The 18372-nt window shown below is 51.4% G+C and overlaps 4 protein-coding genes across 5 annotated transcripts; 1 reads left to right on the plus strand and 3 right to left on the minus strand.

Annotated features, from left to right (window-relative positions):
* Positions 1-1611: 1611 nt before the first annotated feature.
* AAFC00_002725 (uncharacterized protein) lies at positions 1612-3571 on the minus strand (the record flags this gene model as incomplete). Its single annotated transcript, XM_069342080.1, has 2 exons — positions 1612-3167; positions 3238-3571. The coding sequence occupies 2 exons, from the start codon at positions 3569-3571 to the stop codon at positions 1612-1614; spliced, it is 1890 nt and encodes a 629-aa protein (XP_069198586.1).
* A 1424-nt stretch (positions 3572-4995) lies between these two features.
* On the plus strand, positions 4996-5983 carry AAFC00_002726 (uncharacterized protein; the record flags this gene model as incomplete). The annotated part of the gene is made up of 2 exons (XM_069342081.1): positions 4996-5031; positions 5105-5983. 2 exons carry the CDS (start codon positions 4996-4998, stop codon positions 5981-5983), a joined length of 915 nt encoding a protein of 304 aa, XP_069198587.1.
* A 320-nt stretch (positions 5984-6303) lies between these two features.
* Positions 6304-8754, minus strand: AAFC00_002727 (uncharacterized protein; the record flags this gene model as incomplete). 2 transcript variants are annotated; one of them, XM_069342082.1, is made up of 5 exons in its annotated part: positions 6338-6372; positions 6426-7124; positions 7175-7780; positions 7838-8289; positions 8336-8754. In XM_069342082.1, 5 exons carry the CDS (start codon positions 8752-8754, stop codon positions 6338-6340), a joined length of 2211 nt encoding a protein of 736 aa, XP_069198589.1. The 2 variants fall into 2 exon arrangements, with proteins under 2 accessions (XP_069198588.1, XP_069198589.1); XM_069342083.1 differs by having other exon boundaries at positions 6304-7124.
* Positions 8755-13051: 4297 nt separating this feature from the next.
* On the minus strand, positions 13052-15496 carry AAFC00_002728 (uncharacterized protein; the record flags this gene model as incomplete). The annotated part of the gene is made up of 1 exon (XM_069342084.1): positions 13052-15496. One exon carries the CDS (start codon positions 15494-15496, stop codon positions 13052-13054), a length of 2445 nt encoding a protein of 814 aa, XP_069198590.1.
* Between the last annotated feature and the right edge of the window lie 2876 nt (positions 15497-18372).

Genomic DNA, 18372 nt, shown 5'->3' on the forward strand with positions numbered 1-18372 from the left:
ATCCCAGCATACGTAGTCCAGCGCCCGCGCGGCACGTCGCAGAGGATCTTGAGTACTTTCCGCCGGAATGCGGTCAGGGGAATCGAGGTGCTGGCCAGGAGGTCGCGCGGGTTTTGGTCGGAGATGAAGGTCGCTACTTGGGCTGCGGTGGGGGATTGGTCGGCGAGAATCGGGGGTGAGGACTTTTGTTTCTTCGTCGGCTTTGGGGAGGTCTCCGGTGACGATGGAGGAATGTCTTCGGACGACTTGGGCCGCTGGGTTGTCTGCGTCTTCTGCTTCTTTTGCGGTGAGGGCAGAAAGTACTTGGATATCGTGCCGTTGAGCTGTACTTGGCCGCGAGTCCGTTTCCTCTTGTCGCTGCTGCTGCTGGTCTTCATCTCACCATCTCTTCCCTTCGCTTCCTCCTCCTCCTCATCCTTGGACGTTTCCCCTGCTTCCTTCTTCTGCTTCCCGCTTTTCCCCCTCAACATCAAACTCCTCTCATCCAACCCTACCAACCCGACTTGCCCCTCCGCAATCTTCTCCCCCAACGCAACAGCAGCCTCCAACTGCTCCCTCGTCATGTTCTTCCACGCAGGAGCCCTGACGACTTCCGTCCACGGCCTCGTCTCGCCGACGGCATTGTCGAGGATTATCCGCGCGAAGCAGTGGTCGTTGTGGACCGGCCACTTGGGTTGCGCGGGGTCTTTGCTCCGGGCCAGGTGGGGGAGGCGTTGGGTATAGAGGATTTTCCAGTAGGATTGGAGGTCTTGTAGGCGGTCTGATAATGGTGGAGGTGAGGGTTTGGCTTTGCGGGGCATTTTTTTTGAGAGAGAGAGAGAGGAGAAGAAGAGGGAATTTGGTCTTTGATTGGGTCTCTTGTCTTTTGATAGATCGAGTGTATATGTAGGGAACAGGACAGACAAGGAGAGGAAGATCGGAAGAACGACAAAATTAAGGCAATAGGAAAAAATTAATGGTAAATGGAAGATAAATGGAGACGATCTATCTCCAAGTCTTCACTGTACCTGTCCAGCTAGCCACTGCTTACTGCGAGATGCAAGTCTTGTCTATATGTCTTTAGTGCTTTGTCGTTACAAGCAACCGTTCATTGTAGGTAAAGAGGATCAACATGTTCAGTATCTGGTGCGAAACGCGTGAAACAAAACGCGACTGAGGTGGTCGACGTGTTGGTCAGGAGGTGACGTCAGAGGCTCGCTCGCGGGGTTCTTGGAGTGTCTGACTTGACAGGCGGGGTGAAAACGACTATCTCATGTTGCTACCATTAGATATCAATCAACAGCATTCGTCTCATGAGGGAAAACTGTATCGTCAGAAGTCACGCAGTAACCCTGATTTATTGCTGGTCCATCAGTTAGCAATGATCCCAGTGTATCTGGCGAAATATTACACAGTTCATATGCGACGAGTCAAGCATTGTTTCACATTTTCCAGTAGAGAGAAATAATGTTTCGGGATGGATATAGCCACACAGCGAAAAGGATTGTATTTAGTCTCAAGGAACCCTCATAAGAGTCCCGAACTAGTTATATGTCGGTGTTCAAAGCATGGCAGTCGTTCAGTTCACTCACAGGCGTATCTATCCCTAGATATATCACGGCTTCAGAGAATCTAGGCGGCAGCACCAATTGCCTGTGCAACCTCCTTTCTCTCGGCTTCGAGGATGTGCTCAAGAACATTGACCGCGCTGCCGGTCTTCATGTCGCGAGTGACGTCCTCGAGACCGAGCTGGGCATCGGTCCAGAGAGGCTTGTTGTGCTCAGACACTGGCTCGCCAACGCCCAAGAAGCCGCCCTCGGTGGCCCAGTCAGAAGTGCGCTTGATGTTGAGTTCAGTAAAGACGTCATCAAGAGCAGCGACGAGGTGATCGCGATACTCGCGAACGTGACCAGGGGTGGGAGTGATGCGGAGACGCTCCTGACCGACAGGAACAGTGGGATAATTGATGGCCTGGACGTAAATGTTGTGCTTCTGGAGGAGCAAGTCCGACGCCTTCTTGGCGACTTCGGCGTTTCCGACCAGAACAGGAATGATGTGAGAAGGGTTAGGGATGACAGGAATGTGCTTTGCGCTCAACGCATTCTTGGTGGCGCGCGTGTGCAGCTGCTGCAGACGGCGGTCGCCTTGGTAGGACATTTGATATTCAATGGCGGCCTGGGCACCAGCCATGGTCGCGGGAGGAAGAGAAGTAGTAAAGATAAAACCAGGGGCCAGAGAACGAATGGTATCGACAAGCTTGGCGGAACCAGCAATGTAACCGCCTACGACTCCGTAAGCCTTGCCGAGAGTACCAGTGATGATGTCGATGCGGTCCATTATAGTGCCCTCAGGACGACCATTCTTGTGTGCTTCAAAGTCAAGGTGCTCTGCAACACCGGCGCCAGTCGGTCCGTACATGCCTACTGCATGGACTTCATCGAGGAAAGTGATGGCGCCGTACTTGTCGGCCAAGTCACAGATCTCCTCGATGGGACCAATGGAGCCGCACATGCTGTACACACTCTCGAAGGCAATGATTTTGGGGACATTGGGAGGAAGAGAGGCGAGTTTGGCTTCCAGGTCTGCCACATCGTTGTGCTTGAACACCATCTTCTTGGCTCCAGAGTGGCGAATACCCTGGATCATGGAAGCGTGATTGCTGCTGTCAGACAGGATCACGCAATTGGGCAATTTGCTGCCGAGTGTCGCCAGTGTTGCATCATTTGCGACGTAGCAGGAGGAAAAGACGAGGGCAGCCTCTTTGGCGTGCAACTGGGCGATGGTGTTCTCCAGCCCCACAGCATGCTGATTGTGGCCGGAGATGTTCCTAGTGCCTCCTGCGCCAGCACCGTACATGTCGAGAGTCTCGTGCATCTTCTTGAGGACATGAGGGTTGCGACCCATACCAAGGTAATCGTTGGCGCACCAGACCGTCACCTTCTCCTCAGCGGTGGCCATGTGCGCACGAGGGAATTCTTGGGCAAGGCGGTTGATGTTGTTGAAGTAGCGGTACGACTTGTCCGCGTGCTTCTTGTCCAGCTCGGCCTGGTAGAATCCATCATAATCGAACTTGGGCACTTGGGGAGCGGCGGGCGGATTGCCGTGCATGGGAGTGGGAGTCACATGGCGTCCTTGTACCGCAGCAGCCGATGCAGGGGCGGACGGAGCAGCTTTGTGAGGGTAGCGCGCTGTAGAAAACAATGTCAGTGGTGTTCGGTGGCGATGTCGTCATTTTGAGTAAACATGAAGAAAACGCACATTCACGACGCAATGGACCAGAATCGACAGCCTGCGCCTCGTTGGGTCTGGTGGTGTGAAGTCTGGCCCTGGGGACTTTGCTGTGGTAAGCGCGACTGCCACCAAAGGCACCGGAGAGAGCAGCATTGCCACTTCTGGCGCTCTGGACAGCCAGTGCCTTGCTCATGATGGGGCAACGGCGGGCGACGACCTGCAGGTTGCTCATCGTGCCTCCACACGGACCGACCTGGGCCTGTTGGACGCTGGTGCTGGTGGACAGCGAGCGAAGGGTGGCGGGCGATGTCTTGTGCAAGAACGGGCACATCGAGCGCGATTGGCGGAGGAGGGCCTCCATGTTGATTGTGGGTTGTGTGGATGGAGACAGAAGCGGAGAGGGGACGAGGATTGGATGTGTGTGGGTTGTGGAAGTCAGGAAACAAGCAGGAAAGAAAGAAGATGAATAACGATTGATGGCAGTTCAATTCGGCCTGAAATTCGCTGCGAAGGCGATTCAGGCCAATCCCGAGCAGCTCGCACTAAACCCCAAGTGGGGATGACTCTTGACCTCGGGCTCTCTTCTGATTGGTTGTATCTCATCTGGAACGTAAACGTCTGCCCTTTTCGAACATTCGATTGTCCCGGCATTCCTTTCTTGTTCCTGGGTCTATACCGCGCCACGTGCATCTATCGACTGCAATATCTTTCTCGCCTCATTTCATTATGAAGCTGTGAAGCATGCATCCACATCTGCGCACTCTGAACATATCTTACGACCTCACCTGAGGATGACCAACAGGTTGGAATTGCGCCGAGTCGAGGTCGGAGACGTTCCATTTCCTCGGACGATGCTCGCTGATCGGCACTTTTCCGCTCGTCCTCTTTCCCAAGCGGGCGAGGCTGGCCTTGTCTTTGACTTTTGAGCGCGTCTAGGGCCTGGACGACTTCGGGGCTGCCGCCACTGATCTGCTCTCGAGCTTACTCTATCTATCGACACTCGATTGATTTCCCCGCAGTCCCTGTTGACGCTTGTGTGCTTTGTTTCAATGTACCTGGATGATGCTGTGCTGTTTATCCTCGAGGTCCGAGGCATATCTGTTTACACTTTGCATCATTGAGCTGGCGATCCTACCACGTCTGACTTTTCAATGTCATGCTTTCTCTGCTGTCCTATAGTGGAAGAATAGTGTCAAGTTACAGGCGGGTGAAAGGCGTCAGATCGTCAGAGAGGCTGCGACTGAAGCTGCAAGTGCCCGCACATTGATCTCTGTCTCACTCTTGATTGACAGGGCATGAGACTTAAGACTGTCGTTCAATCAGGGGCAGTTTGAGAGCGGCCTACTGTAACTGTCAACCGCCGTGCCTCTCACCGTCCAATTGGCAGGTAATTTGAAGTCTGTTTACAACAAACAGAGGTTTCCACAGGCTTCAACGAATCGATGTCCTGCACAGCATGAGCCATTGCTGCTCATCTCACAATCCCTACTCCATATGTGATATTCTTTTTAGACAAACGGAGCCATTGCATGCTCTGCAACCAGAGTGCGCCAAACTGTGCAGAGGAGAGCCTGATGAATAAGGTCTGGGACTAGCGTAAGGACAACGACTAGATTGTACTGTATCTCCTCCACAACAACGCCCCTCCACCGACATACTGTACACTCGATAGGCATTTGTGGTTATCATTCTGCTGATTCGTCCTAAGTTGCATTGTACTATTCGCTCTCTGAACCTTGTCAATTCTTGTAGAGTGTCCTTGTAGATTCAGCAAAGCAAACAAAAATGTCACAACAAATCAAAAACGTCATGCTCATAGGGGTGAGGACAACACCGGACTTGCATCCGTTCCCACCCATCTCGTTAGCACAATGCTGACGAAGTCACTCGACAGGCCAGTGGCCTTCTTGGCTCGCATGTCTTCGAAGCTCTGCAATCAGAAGCTTCATTCCACCTCTCAGTCCTCGCCCGCAAATCCTCCAAAGCTACATTCCCATCGCACATCAAAGTATATCGAATCGACGACGACAGCCCACTAGCCCAGCTCGTCGACGCCTTCAAGGGCCAAGATGCTCTCGTCTCGACGCTCCCTGGCCGTCCATACGAAGTCCACATGCGCATGATCGACGCCGCAGTACAAGCGGGCGTGAAGCGCTTCATTCCCTCAGAGTATGGCAATAACACGTGCAACGCAGCTAGTGAGCTTGTACCGCTTTACGGTGACAAAGCAAAGGTATTGGCTCATTTGAAAAGTCAAGAGTCTACGGGTTTGACCTGGACCGCGATTCAAAATGGACAGTTCTTTGACTGGGGCCTGGACACTGGATGGCTGAGCTATGATTTGAAGTCCAAAAAGGCTTTGATCTTCGACTCTGGAAAGACGAAGTGGTCTACTACCACGATTGGTACTGTCGCTGCTGCTGTTGTAAAAGTGCTGCTGAAACCGGAGGAGACGAAGAATAGACCTGTTCATATAGCTTCTTTCACCGTGTCACAACAGCAAGTTCTTGACGCATTAGAGAAAGCAAGCGGAGCTTCTTGGACCACAGATACCATCGCATCTGACGCCGCAATGAAAATGGGGCAGGAAATCGACCGAAACGGAGACTCAGAAGGCCTCAGGTTGTCAGTCTTACTATTGATGTATGCGGACGACGCAGACCGAGGGGGTAACTTCGAGGAGACCTTCTCGCTGGACAATGAAATGCTCGGCCTGCCTGTCGAGCATTTGTCCCTTGTCGTCGAGCGGATAGTCAAACAGCAGCAGGCTTGACAATAGCGAATGTCAAATCTTCTCTAGTATCAGGTGTGAGCCAGAATCGATCGAGTTTGAGAAGAGCTATAGGTTCTACTGCGACGCCAATAGGCAACTGCTTATCTCGTCAAGGGACATTATGTAGCTTAACTTTGGTATAAGCACATACGGCCACAGGCAGCTGAGAACTGGGCATCCCGTCCGCTCTGCCATACATAAGCAGTTGACCGGCTGATTAGTACTACGGTGGGTGACCACGTGGGAATCCCAGCTGCTGTATGTTCTCTTTTTTTTGTTATATCCATGATGATGTCTGTACTTGTTGCATTACATGTGACTCAGGGATATCCTCCATATTTCCGCTTCCAATCATTAACATCCTGATAATACCGAGCGAGAGGGTTCATCTGGATGTTTTTAGAGGCCAATTGTGGCACGTATTTTGGATAGGTTGACGGACGTGGTATATTTCGATAGCCTCCACCCCCTCCCCCTGTCGCACCATTACTTCTCGCACCTCCTGAGCTGCTCCCGCCATTCATGGGATTGAGATGATTGTGATAACTGCGACTGTTCCCACTATTGATGTTGTTGTTGTTGTTGCTGCCCTTCGCCACCTGCAACTGGTGTGCGAGACTCTGAATCCTATCGTCCTTGCTAGCACTGGCAAGCCCCAAGCGCTGTACTTGGTCTGCAAGACTGTCAATCCTTTGGTTAGCAGATGCGTTCGACGCATGCTGTTGTCTTCTGAAGTTCTCGTCGAGCTGCCTAGCGAGTGCATCTTTTTCCCTGAAACTGTTGGCCTCGAGGTTCTTCTGCAAGTTGTTCTTCTGCTGTTCATACTGCTTGGCGAGATCCATCTGCGTTGTAAAGTTCTTGTCTTGGATGCGTTTCAGTTCTTCCTCGCATGACTTTACTCGGGAAGCAGCCTGCTTGTTGGACTCCCTCGTATTAGCCTCATGGGTCTTCTGCACATCTTTCAGCTTCTTTTCGTAAGCACGACTATCGTCGGCACGAGCACGAGCTTCTTCCTCTCGCTTTCTGCTTATCTCGTGCAGTCTGTGTTCATGCAACAATCTAGTCTCTTCCTCGGATGCACGCATCTTTTCGAGAATCTTGTTGTATTCCTGCGTTATTTCGTGTCTGGCGGACTCGGTACCTGCATCGAGTCAGTAAAGAAATCCTCTTCTGATCTAGGCTGGTACATACTTGTTTCCATCATTCTGAGAAGCTCTTCAAGCTCCTCTTGGTGTTTCTTCATCATTTTTTGAATCTCTTCATCAATGTACGACCCAGCTGCGGTGTCTCCCAATGCCTTGCCATCATCTACCAGCTCCTTTTGGATATCGAGAGTGACTGTATCACGCCGCATAAGGTCGTGAATCAGATCTAGGGCTGATTCGCGACTGTTGTAGTATCTGCGTACTTGTGAGCCTTTGTCTATCATCCTTTTCCAAAAATCTTGAATAAGCTGCTCCTCGCGCATCTCGAAAGTCTTGATGTCCTCGACCGTCTTTCCTGTATCCCACATAGTTGTCGCCAGGATAACGTTGCTCAATCCACCTTCTCCACAAAGTTTTCGGAACAACTCTATGTTCCTGAGCGAAGGTCCATCGACTCTGTTGTAATAGATTTGGTGTAGGTAAATTATATCAGATAGGTGAGCCTCTCCACGATAAGATCTCTCCATCCATTGAGCAATCATCCTCAAGACGTCGGTGTCGCTCACGTTCGTGTCGGCAAACCCTGGCGTGTCGACGAGCGAGACACACCGGCCGTCGACAGTCACGGAGCCTTCGTTCCCTTCACTAGTTTCTGCAGCAAGACGAAGTCGCCATCTGAACCTCTTACAGTTTTAGATGTTCTACTTACCTGATTGTAGCCCGTGTCCAGTGCCGATGTCAGTACCAGCCACAGTCGAAATGAATCTGCTTTTTCCAGATCCAGTCATTCCGCATACGGCAATTATCGCAGGTCTATCAGGGCCATCTGATCTTCTTGTCCTAGAGACTCTCGCTGTAGACCTTCCCCTGTGGACTTGAGTCTCGACGGTGTGATCTGATCCTGGACGTGGGTTCCTTTGTTCTTTCCAGACGACCATCGCGTGCTTGATAGCTTCCCTAGCAGCCTCTTCCAATGGTAAGGCGGGGTTCACTCTAGCTAGAGCCGTCGGAGTAGATAGAGCCACAGAAGATGTAGAACCATTGTTCAGCATACGCATGTTCCTCCTTAGTTCCTTGAGCATGTTCTCCAGAGACTTGATGCTCTCGACGATTTTGGAACTGGACTCTTCGACATAGTTTGGGATTTCGCAGGTTGCTAGACTGTAATCACTTAGTCAAAAACACAAACTCTCAGGAGAACACTAACAGTGTGATGATTTCAAATCCTATATGGGCTGCTAATTTCCGTTCGACTAGTTGTTGCTTTAACCTAAGTCTATCTTCACCTTTCATCGTTGCATGTGCGAAGCGCATGATACGCGTTCCACTGCTTTTGGAAGTCTTGATTGACTCTTCCAGCTGCTTCAGAAATTGGTCGCAGTCCCGGAAGTTAGCTACGAGACCGGCAACGATGTTATCAGCGCTGGCCTGGGAAATCATGTCTTTGATAGACTGAATTGTCAAAGCGTCCTTGACCTGTTCGGTGATAGCTTTCAAGGATGATAGATCTTCCTCGCAGCCTGCCAACATCTTATCATTGTTTCTGGCAGCTTTTATGAGATTCCCGAGGTTGGGCACAATGTCAAATACAGTATTTGCGAGCATAGATAGAGTAACCGGCTCCATGATGTTCTTCGTGCAGGTTGGAGATTATCAGTAGCTGGATCCTGGAGTAACAGTAATGGAAGACCATGGCTAGCACCCTTATATAGCACATTATACCATGACGGCCCAGAGGGGCTGAAGAGACGCCTTGTTTTCTCATGCAATGCAAGCGGCCGAAAAAGAAGCCTTGCACTGCCTGTTCTTGGCTAGTATTGGTCAATGGAGCCCGACCTCGACACTGCACATTTTGGCTTAAGGGTAAATGTATATGAATGAGCAGTCACTCATCACCTTGTGATACGACTGTACCGTTTCCACAGAAGTTCAGACCTCCCAGGACAAGTGGTATTGAAGCGCTTGCAACTCGACCTTCGTATGTTTAAGAGCTCGCAGTTGCAGGGACAGCCTTTCAGTATGTCAATTGTTCATAACAAAGCTATACTGGCGCAGTACAGAACCTGGAGTCGAGTAAGATTATTCATTGGATACCAGTTGCAGCACATCCCAGGCTGTGCTGGTCACAGCTCCCAATGGCCAGCCACCGAGGTCAGCTGGACAGGTTTCGTAAAGAAGAAGAAAGAAGAGTCCAGCCATGAGGTCGGGAAAGTGCACTTTCTATCAGATGAAGAGATATTCTCAGAATGGAAGGAGCGCACCAGAGTCAGGAGCGATTTGACGGATACTTGAGCCATGAGTGCCAGCTGCATCGATTTCCCTTCTTGCCCGAAGGCAAATGATGCTTTGGAATCGATGGACTAAAAACTCCTGGCAAGGGACGACGTACTAGCATATGTGGGCAGCAAGGAAGTCATGACAATGTATAAACTGGAAATGGTTTTTGGCTCGTTTGAACGAGGTCCTTCATACATGGACAGTATCATTGTTTCCGGTGGATGTTGTCAGAACTCTCGATGTGACTAAGGTACACAGCTACGGAATCATGGACGGAACGATCACATGGGAACCCCAGCCGCTTGCTCCACGCTTTGCTTATTTTGCTATGTGATCTTGATCCCCTTTGCTTGCTCCTCGGTGTAATGTAAAGCCTACGATTTCTTACAGGAAGGCTTGAACTGTGTGCATAAACAGTAATGTACAGCGAGCAATCAGGCTCGAGATAAGAACGAATCCCGGTCGCCAAAAAAATGGTGTACTCCGCAATACCTTGGGACACCTCCGACGCTCTCATGTTATCGAGTGAAGTCCTCCGAGACCATGTGTACAATGCTAGCGCAAGTGTCACAAAGAAGAAAGACAAACTTCGGGTATCACCAATGGCGAGTAATTCACCGGCTATCCATGTTGCTGTACGATGTTAAATTGGTGGTAGTGAATCACATATATGTCAATTGCCAACCGGACAATGGCACGTCCTTGAAAGTCAGCATCAGACTGTCTCATGACAACAGGTATTCTTCACAATATTGGGGACTCGGCATGGCTGTGCTCTCTGATTGGAATCAAATCCGAAGTCTCAAAGGGTTGGCCAACAAGACTGTCCTTGTGCTCCTGTCTCATGTTATTGCATGTGAATATGGTGCGCTCGCTACACACCCTGAGTCAGCGTAACTGATGTGTATCAAAACGGACATCTGTAAGATCGACTACTCTAGCCGAACCTCTGGACAGCCATGAATATATCGTGCGCAACAACCGTCTCGCATCTTTACCTCAAGCTGTTTCGACAGGCTTGTAGAAGATCAATGATTTTCTTTCTTCGACACATCTCCGGGGTCCAGACCTATCGTTGGACTGACCAGATCTAGAGCTTATTATCTCATCATGGTAGAAATTCCCTCGGGCAGATTCCCACAACGCCAAAGCTATTGTCAAACCAAGTCAGTGTTTTGATAGGCCCACAACACAGGCATTGACCCGGTATTGAAAAGGCATGTCATAGCATCCAAGATGACGATGTGGTCGAAGCAATCACAATCTCACTTCGTCGCTGCCTTGGAATCAATGTACGACGTCAGGCACCAAGTAGAAGTAAAAGGAGAACGAATGAACGTCACATGAGCGTTGTGATTGCCGAGTACTGAAGCAGATGTACGACAATGTAGGATTCGGTCGAAGGGCATTGGTATGCATGTGAGTCACGCAGTCGAGGCGATGCTTGAGCAGTAAGGACAGCGAAGGTATAAGTAGCCATTCACCTCAGTCCTTTTTGCTTGTTCTCGACCACCTTGTCGGAAGAGTCATTTCTTTTAAAACAATCGCCATCCAACATATCAGCAGTACAATCCTTGAGACGTGAACCATGGCTCATCGAACGACAATCAGATACACTCACAGCTCCCCCAGCCTAGCCCGTCAACAACGATCACTCCCTGAGCACGAGCGCTACGAACGAGTATATCTCCGAACCAGATCCGTCCGACCACATGCCGAAGGCACCACAACAACTACCAGAATCACAACCACTCAACGACAGAGTGTTCCAGCCCCTGCGCGTCCACCAACAAGCGGTGATCGCCAGGTTTTGCCGCGAGCAGACACTAGACGTCTGCCTGTTTCTCGAGGTACGCAAAAAGAACAAATGCCCCAAGTAGATCCCGTAGCACCATAAATAAACCGTGAAGAAGACCAAAAGCCAAACCCAACTCGAGAACGCCCTTCTCGTGGCATTGCAGCCCCGTACAAACAGTACCCACCCACCATCCATACGGAGCAGGTACAAATTACACTCGGCGCTCGCCGTCCTGCTCGTCCTCGCGAGTCTATCCCCGTCCAGCACAATCTGCACAGATCTCCGCAGGGAAACTCCTCTAGATACGTCGAAGTGGATAGGCGCAGGGATGTATATGTAAAGGGCAGTGATACGCAGCGAAGACATGGAGTCGTAGACGGGAACCGTGGTGGTTTGGGCCCTAGTGCCACCGCCGTCGGAGTCGGCGTAGTTATCTCTGTGGCGCCCGTGTATGTTCGCGAGACCGGTGCCTCGAGATACAGTTCATAGATTGCTAGCTACGGTTCTGGCGAGAGAGAAGCGAAAGGGCAGGTGATTATTCGGTGAAGTCGGCATATGAGATCTCCAGGGTGTAAGCATTGAGGTCATGTAGAATGATGACTATCAATCTAGGGTTTGATTGTGTTTTTTAACAGTGTGATATCTTGAGGAAAGTGGGATTGTGCATGCATTACCCTGTGTCGTAGATACCTTGTGTCTCGTAACATTAGTCCCTCCTTCTTTAGGGAAGTGGTGAGCTGGCTTTGTAATTGGGAATGCATTGGATGGACATAGCTGGGGTGAGCTGAGGCGAGCAAGGGCACAAGAGACATGGATCAGAAGATAAACAACATCGTGCGTGTGACGAGAAGTCTCGTCTACCTGAAGCATGAAACTGGTCGACCGTAGTGCGTCTACACAACGAAGTGGCAGCATCCAAGAAAGCAGTGCGAAATCGAGTGGTGTGGACAGGAATAGAAGAAGAAAATTCTAAAATGAAGTCAAATATAAAAATAAAATAAAAAAGCCTCGGAGAATTTCCGTTATAATTCATACTACTCATTAAAAATTGCTTTCGTGTACTTGATTGTTTGTCAATTTGTTCCCTTTCCAGTTCCCGCAATCCCTGGACAGAAAAAGACAATTCGAAAAGAAACCCCCAATACCCTCCCCCAGAGACGAAAAAACACGACTACTCAAACAACAATATTCCCCAAAGTCAGGGGATGAGCCTCCGTTATCCAAACATACAAATTCGCTCTTTGAAAAAACGTCGAAAAGAAAAACAAAAAGGTAAAAAGGAAGAGCAAAAGGATGTTGACAGGGGCAAGCCATCAATGCATCCAAACCCCAAACCCATTAAAAACGCCATAGGAAAGCCGAAAGTGGTGGCGACAAAAGGCCTACCACTACAGAATGAAAATCGTATCTCAACAATTCGTGTCAGATATCCAGCCATTTGCAAAATTGCCAACAGCGTAGTATCTACAAGCCATCGTCCACTCCAACTTCTGCTCCATCCCTTGCTCGCATTGCATTCGTATCCAGTGCTTGAGAGCTGAAGTCAATCTTCGTTCACGTATCAATCGTGGCCATTCGTATCCTGGTGTTGCAGCAAGATGTCCAGCTTGCGCTATATTGAGTTAGGTCCATCAGGAATGATCATATTTCGTGCCGCATATTCGTGGAGAACACCAAGGTCGTCTAGACATGAGCGTGCATCGTCGTCGTCGTCATCGTCGTCATCATCATTGTTCCTCGTTCCACTTGAGAGGTTGTCGCTTCGTTTCAATCTTCTGTGCCACTTCGCCGATGACCGGTCGTCCTTCGGTCTTGCACACAGCAAATGCATCTGCATTCAGGCTTTGCCTAAAAGCGGGAAGTGATGCTGCGACTCATGCTGGGTCTGTGGCCAGGCTTTCTGATTGGGCTTCCTTGAGCCTTCTTGTTCTCCATGGCAGCTTTGGCGCCCAGAGGAGCGAAGCCAGCCATCAGGTCAAAGCCCTCTTCGTCGTCGTCGCCGTTCTGCAGACCGAGGCCGAAGAGGCCTTCGTTGTGCGAAGGAAAGTAGGAGTCGAGGCTCAGATCAAGCCACTCGGGTGCATTGCCAGAGTCATGATGAAGGTTAGATGATGGCACCGCGAATGAGGGCATCTTCGAAGGCGATGCGAGCTGCACAGGTGAACGAAGCATAGGGTTAGGGGAGGCAAAGGCGTTTGACCTGACAACGTTGCCTGCGGTGGGCATGAGAGGAGTAAAATTCTCGAAAAGACCGGTGACGGCTGGGGCATGAGCCTTGATGGCGGAACGAGGCGGTCCAGTGACACTGGCGAGAGCATCGGAGCTTCTAGCAGCGCGATCGATGCGAGGACGTTTCTTCTCCGGGCTTCCTCTTGCGGTCAAGTCTTCGTCATCGACATCCGCTTTGCTGAGTGCAGTGTAGCCATCTTCCCAGAATTCGTTCTCATCGCCATTCGTCCAGGTCATCTCGCTACGCTTCAAAGGCGAAGATCCAAGATTGAAGGCAGGGGACCAAGAACCAGCTTGTAGTGGGGTCCACTTACCCGGGCTGTCACCGAGGAGGGCCTTCATTCTGTTGCGATGGTTGCGGAGGTTGGTGTTTGGGGAGGCAGATGGAGGAGGACGTGCAGGCTTCTTGAACACAACAGCAGGCGTCAGCGGGGCAGGAAAGTCGGCCTTGTTGTCCTCGTTGGACGTCTCGGCATCATTGGACGATGTAGGACGCTTGGGCGAGGAGAATTCAAAGTGAACAGAAGCCTTCTTCTTGTGACCGTGCTGCTGGATAGTCTTTTCCTTGGTCGGACTGTCGAAGCTAGAGCTACGAATGCGGGCGATTTCTTCTTCGGCACGGCCACGCTTGATACCGCCACGGCGGTGCTCGACGTGGTTGTCGGCTTCAGAGGTGAGGACGGAACGAAGGGGGTTGCGGACAGCGGAAGACTCAATTGACGAGTAGTAGCCACTGTCTTGCATTGCGGCGACCTTGCGCTTTCGTCCACCTGATCTGGTCTGGGGGCCGCCGATCGGTGTGGTATCGTGACGGTTACGAGAGGGTGGAGGAGACATCGGCGGAGGAGATGATCCGATGTGAGGCGGTGGGGATGAGCGGAGTGCACGAGAGGGAGGCGGCATGGCAATGGCATCGGTCTGCTCATCTTCTTGCATCGCCGGATCGGAGCCAGGAATGGTGGCGTCCGAGGAGAAGTGGTCTTCGGGAAACTTGGAAGAATCGACAATCTTGGCTTCCATCTTCTTGACGGACGGAGCGAGGGTGAACTGACCGACTGCGGGTGCGGTCGACGGGCGAACGATGCTCGAGGGTAGAGAAGCTTGAGAAAGCGGCTCTGCGGCAGTGGTTGGGAGGAATTTGCGCATCGGCCTATCCTTCATGAACTGCTTCTCCATGCCAGGCTCAATGGCCCAGTAGTTGCCCTTTCCTGGATCGTCCTTTGGTCTTTCTTGCTTGATAAACGCCTTGTTCAGACTGAGGTTGTGACGGATGCTGTTCTGCCAGCCGGAGTCAGAAGCGCGATAGAACTTGAAGTTGTCCGAGATCCACTTGTATATCTGGGCCAGGGTGAGGCGACGGTTGGGAGCGCGAAGAATGGCCATTCCAATGAGGATGGCGTAGCTATATGATGGTTTGGCGCCATCGTCTTCGACCTGCGGCATTTCCTCCGGATGAGGGAGAGCGAAGTCGAATTGTTGTGACTCCTCGACGCGTGCTTTCTTGTTGCTTCGGTCCTTGAGCGGCACGGCGTCTGAGAAGCTCCTCTTGCCAGGGGCCTTGTAGCCGTATTGGGCTGCGTATGCCGACGCGTCGTCTACGCCAGAATACATGTTCTCCTTGTTGTTCATATTGCTCCCGAGCGTCGATGGGAAGGTTGTGAAGAGGGACTGTGCTTGTGGAAGGCCGCGAGGGAGGCCTGCGTGGTAGTGCGCGCCAATAAAGCCAGGGGCCTTCTTAGGAGGAGAGTCTGTGAAGGAAGATGGCACAGGCAGGGGCAGGTTGATGTTGCCGTTGAGACTTCGCTTTCCGAGGGGAAAGACGGGTGCAGCGGTGATCGGAGACGCAGAATGTCGCTGAGGTTTGCGAGGCGATATGGCGCCGTTCGATGGTACGGAGGGATGGGGAGGGTAGTTTTGGTATTGTGCGTTGTGGTATTGACTCTGGTGTTGGTGCGGGGGAGCGTCGGCGGCAAAGGGACGCAGGGCGCTGACAAGAGCTGCTTCTACTGATGAAGAAGAGTCTTGGTAAATGTGAAGAGGAGCCTGTCGACGCGTAGAAGCCATCGTTCGACGACGAGAGATTGAGGAGATAAGTCACACACTTGACCGCGGGCCTGGCCAGTAGTGGTCTGGCTGAACCGGTCAGTGGTGATATCAGAGAGATTTATTTAGTGACCGAGCGGCGGCGGGTGTTCCGATACAGCAGTTGTCCAGATGTTGATGACGACGATGCTGTTTGGGTGATGGTATAGATGGATAAGGTGGTTGCAGCGTACAGCAATAGAAAATAGACGGAATGTGTCTAGTCTACTGTGGATGGATTGACTCTCCATGCGCAGGATAGAACTTGGATCACCTTATGCAAGGAAGACAGAAGCAGCCGGCTATGCTCTTAACTCAGCCTTTTTTTCGCAGGAAAAGCATGAAAAGCAACGGAAAACGTGCGCGCGGCTTGAGAAATGCTAAAAAGGAGCATCGTTAGTGCCAAAAGACCAGAGGCGTGGTGGACTGTGAGATTACAAACGTTGCACTCTGATATGTCTACCTTACCTGTGCCTATGCCTCTGTGCCCTTGAGTTCCGAGCGAGAGAGCTTGGATCAAACGGCACCGGTCAAAGCGTGTCTATCCCTGCTATCATGTCCCGATTGTCAAGAGATCGAGTCGCGCGGATCGGCGCCTAATTACAATTGCGCAAGTCCCGTCACCGCTCCGGAGTAAATCAATTAATTGGAAGAAGAGCAGTGCCCGTAAAGCAATGACGACGATCGAAGAAGGGTATGCGAGAAAAGTGAGATGATGTGGTGGTGGGGGCGAGAGCCAGAGAGAGAGAGAAACGATGCTGATACACACTCTGCTGCAGCTGCTGCTGATGCTGATACTACTACAACAACTACTGCACAGTGCCTGTCCTGTTCCTGTACCTTATTGTTTTGTTGACACTGCACTCAGCCGTGTTACTTGCGCGTTGAGCAAGGGTTCTCAAGACTGGGCGATCCACCGCGACCAATGACCGACAGCACATCAGAGCAACTCGTAGCAGAAAATCCGGGCCCTCGACTAAAATGGCACAAGGCTCCTCCTCCCACCCCCCCCCCCCCCGAACCCCACCTTCATCGCCTTCCCGTCGAGCCGCTTGACGTCGACCGGACACGAACTGGGCACCAAAGTCACATGTCGAGCCCCAGAAGTCACCCTTCCGCACCAAAGCCGTAGCCAGCTGTAGCTCCACCTTACCTTACCTTACTTAGCACCACAATCGCCAATCGATTGGATGCCGCCGCCATTTGATAAAATTGATTGCCCTTACGCGCGCGCTCTGCCCTTGCATTCCGCATATGTACAACACATATCTGCAGTAGTAAGAACCTCTCGTGTTCACATACTTGTACTAGCATTATCACTCGTATAATTAGGTAGCTAACTTGCTCTTTTCCTCTTCTTCCCGCTCCCGCCGCTACTCCCTCGCAGCCCCTTGCTTGTCTTTAAGATTTTGCGAAATGTTGGTTTTATTTGTTCAGGACCAATGTCTACCTTGCGCAGTACATGTTACGGAGCTTGTGCACCGAGGCTTCCTACTAGCGATGCCCACGGGCTAAGGCCTTGAATTCCATTGCTGCTTATCCAGCTTCCAGATCGCCGATGTCCGCTCGCTTAGCTCTGCAACTCCCCGCCGATCCTCGAGCCAAGCTTAAATGAAGCGCGCCCATATCCACATACCTCTTACTTGCAAGTGCGCCTCTCGCGATAGACGATAAAACTTGCTTTCTCACCGCCAGTGACATCTGACATGGATGTAATCTCTCTCTTCGCATGTTCCAGGCTCTCATTCTTTGCATCAGAAAAAGTCATCATGTACCGCTCAAGGTGTGGCGACCGGTAGTGCTGCGGGGTGCAGCGAGATATGGATCAGGGGTGCACATTCAAAGACGTTGTGTCCTCGGTCGCGGCTTTGCATCGGCGGCGTGACCCTTTCAACCTCCTTACTATCGACCGCTATAACTTCCAGCTTCCTGCTCTTCCTTGTACCTGAAGTTCATCTTCCGATACGACCGCGGCGGCGTGGGAGTGAACAGCAGCCAGCTATGGCGGAGTATTATGATTCATTTCGCCGTTTCTGAGGTTTCAAGGTCACATAGTAGCACAAGATAGACACTTGCGCTATTCGCATGCGGAATACACATTCATGAGCCATACCTCAAGTCCTGATGATCTCACGAAGCGCGAGGGTCTTCTTCATCCATCGCTGCTAAGGTTTGTGCCTCGCGCGTGGTTAATAATATCTTCATGCTTCGGTCCTCGATTTCCCGGCGACGTTTTAGTCGTTGCGTCCTCGTTCAATTCGCGCTCTGCTAAAATGCTGTCACGAGCCACGGCCTCATCGCGCAACATGACTTGTGATTTCGCGATTGCAGCGCGATGGAAAAAGCTGACATATCATCGTACTTGCGGTCGGTCTCGTCGGGTCATCGCGAACTGCAATTGCTGATGCTGCTGCGCGAGTCAAGATCTCTCGGAGCAAGGACGCCGGCTTGAAACGCCCAGAGCTCGTGCACGAGCTTTATACTGTGGAAACCACCAGCTGTGCCCAACAATCGGAACCACTGGCTCGGTCATTCAGCACCGCATCTTATTCGTGACGTCTGTCAAATGACTTGCGACCAGCGCTGAGTCCTTCCTTCGCCCTTTGCGGCCACATTGGGCTCTGACCGCTGTTCTGGTCCTTAGGCTCCCACTTTTGCGATTTCCCGATGCGCGAGCAGGGTGCGCTGCTGTTGCATTGCGCATATACGGCATGTACGCGTCTGAGCATCTTCTTTCGCTCTGAAGCTTCTTCTAGAAGATGGCTGCTCTTGACCCATCAGACTGCATTCCGCAATTTAATCGCAGATCCGTATCGCAAACAGAGAGATCGCATCTCATCTCGTAGAAATGCATAGGC

This window comes from Neodothiora populina (genome assembly GCF_041146345.1).
Source record: "Neodothiora populina strain CPC 39397 chromosome Unknown canker_contig_15, whole genome shotgun sequence".
Taxonomy (NCBI): Eukaryota; Fungi; Ascomycota; class Dothideomycetes; order Dothideales; family Dothioraceae; genus Neodothiora; species Neodothiora populina.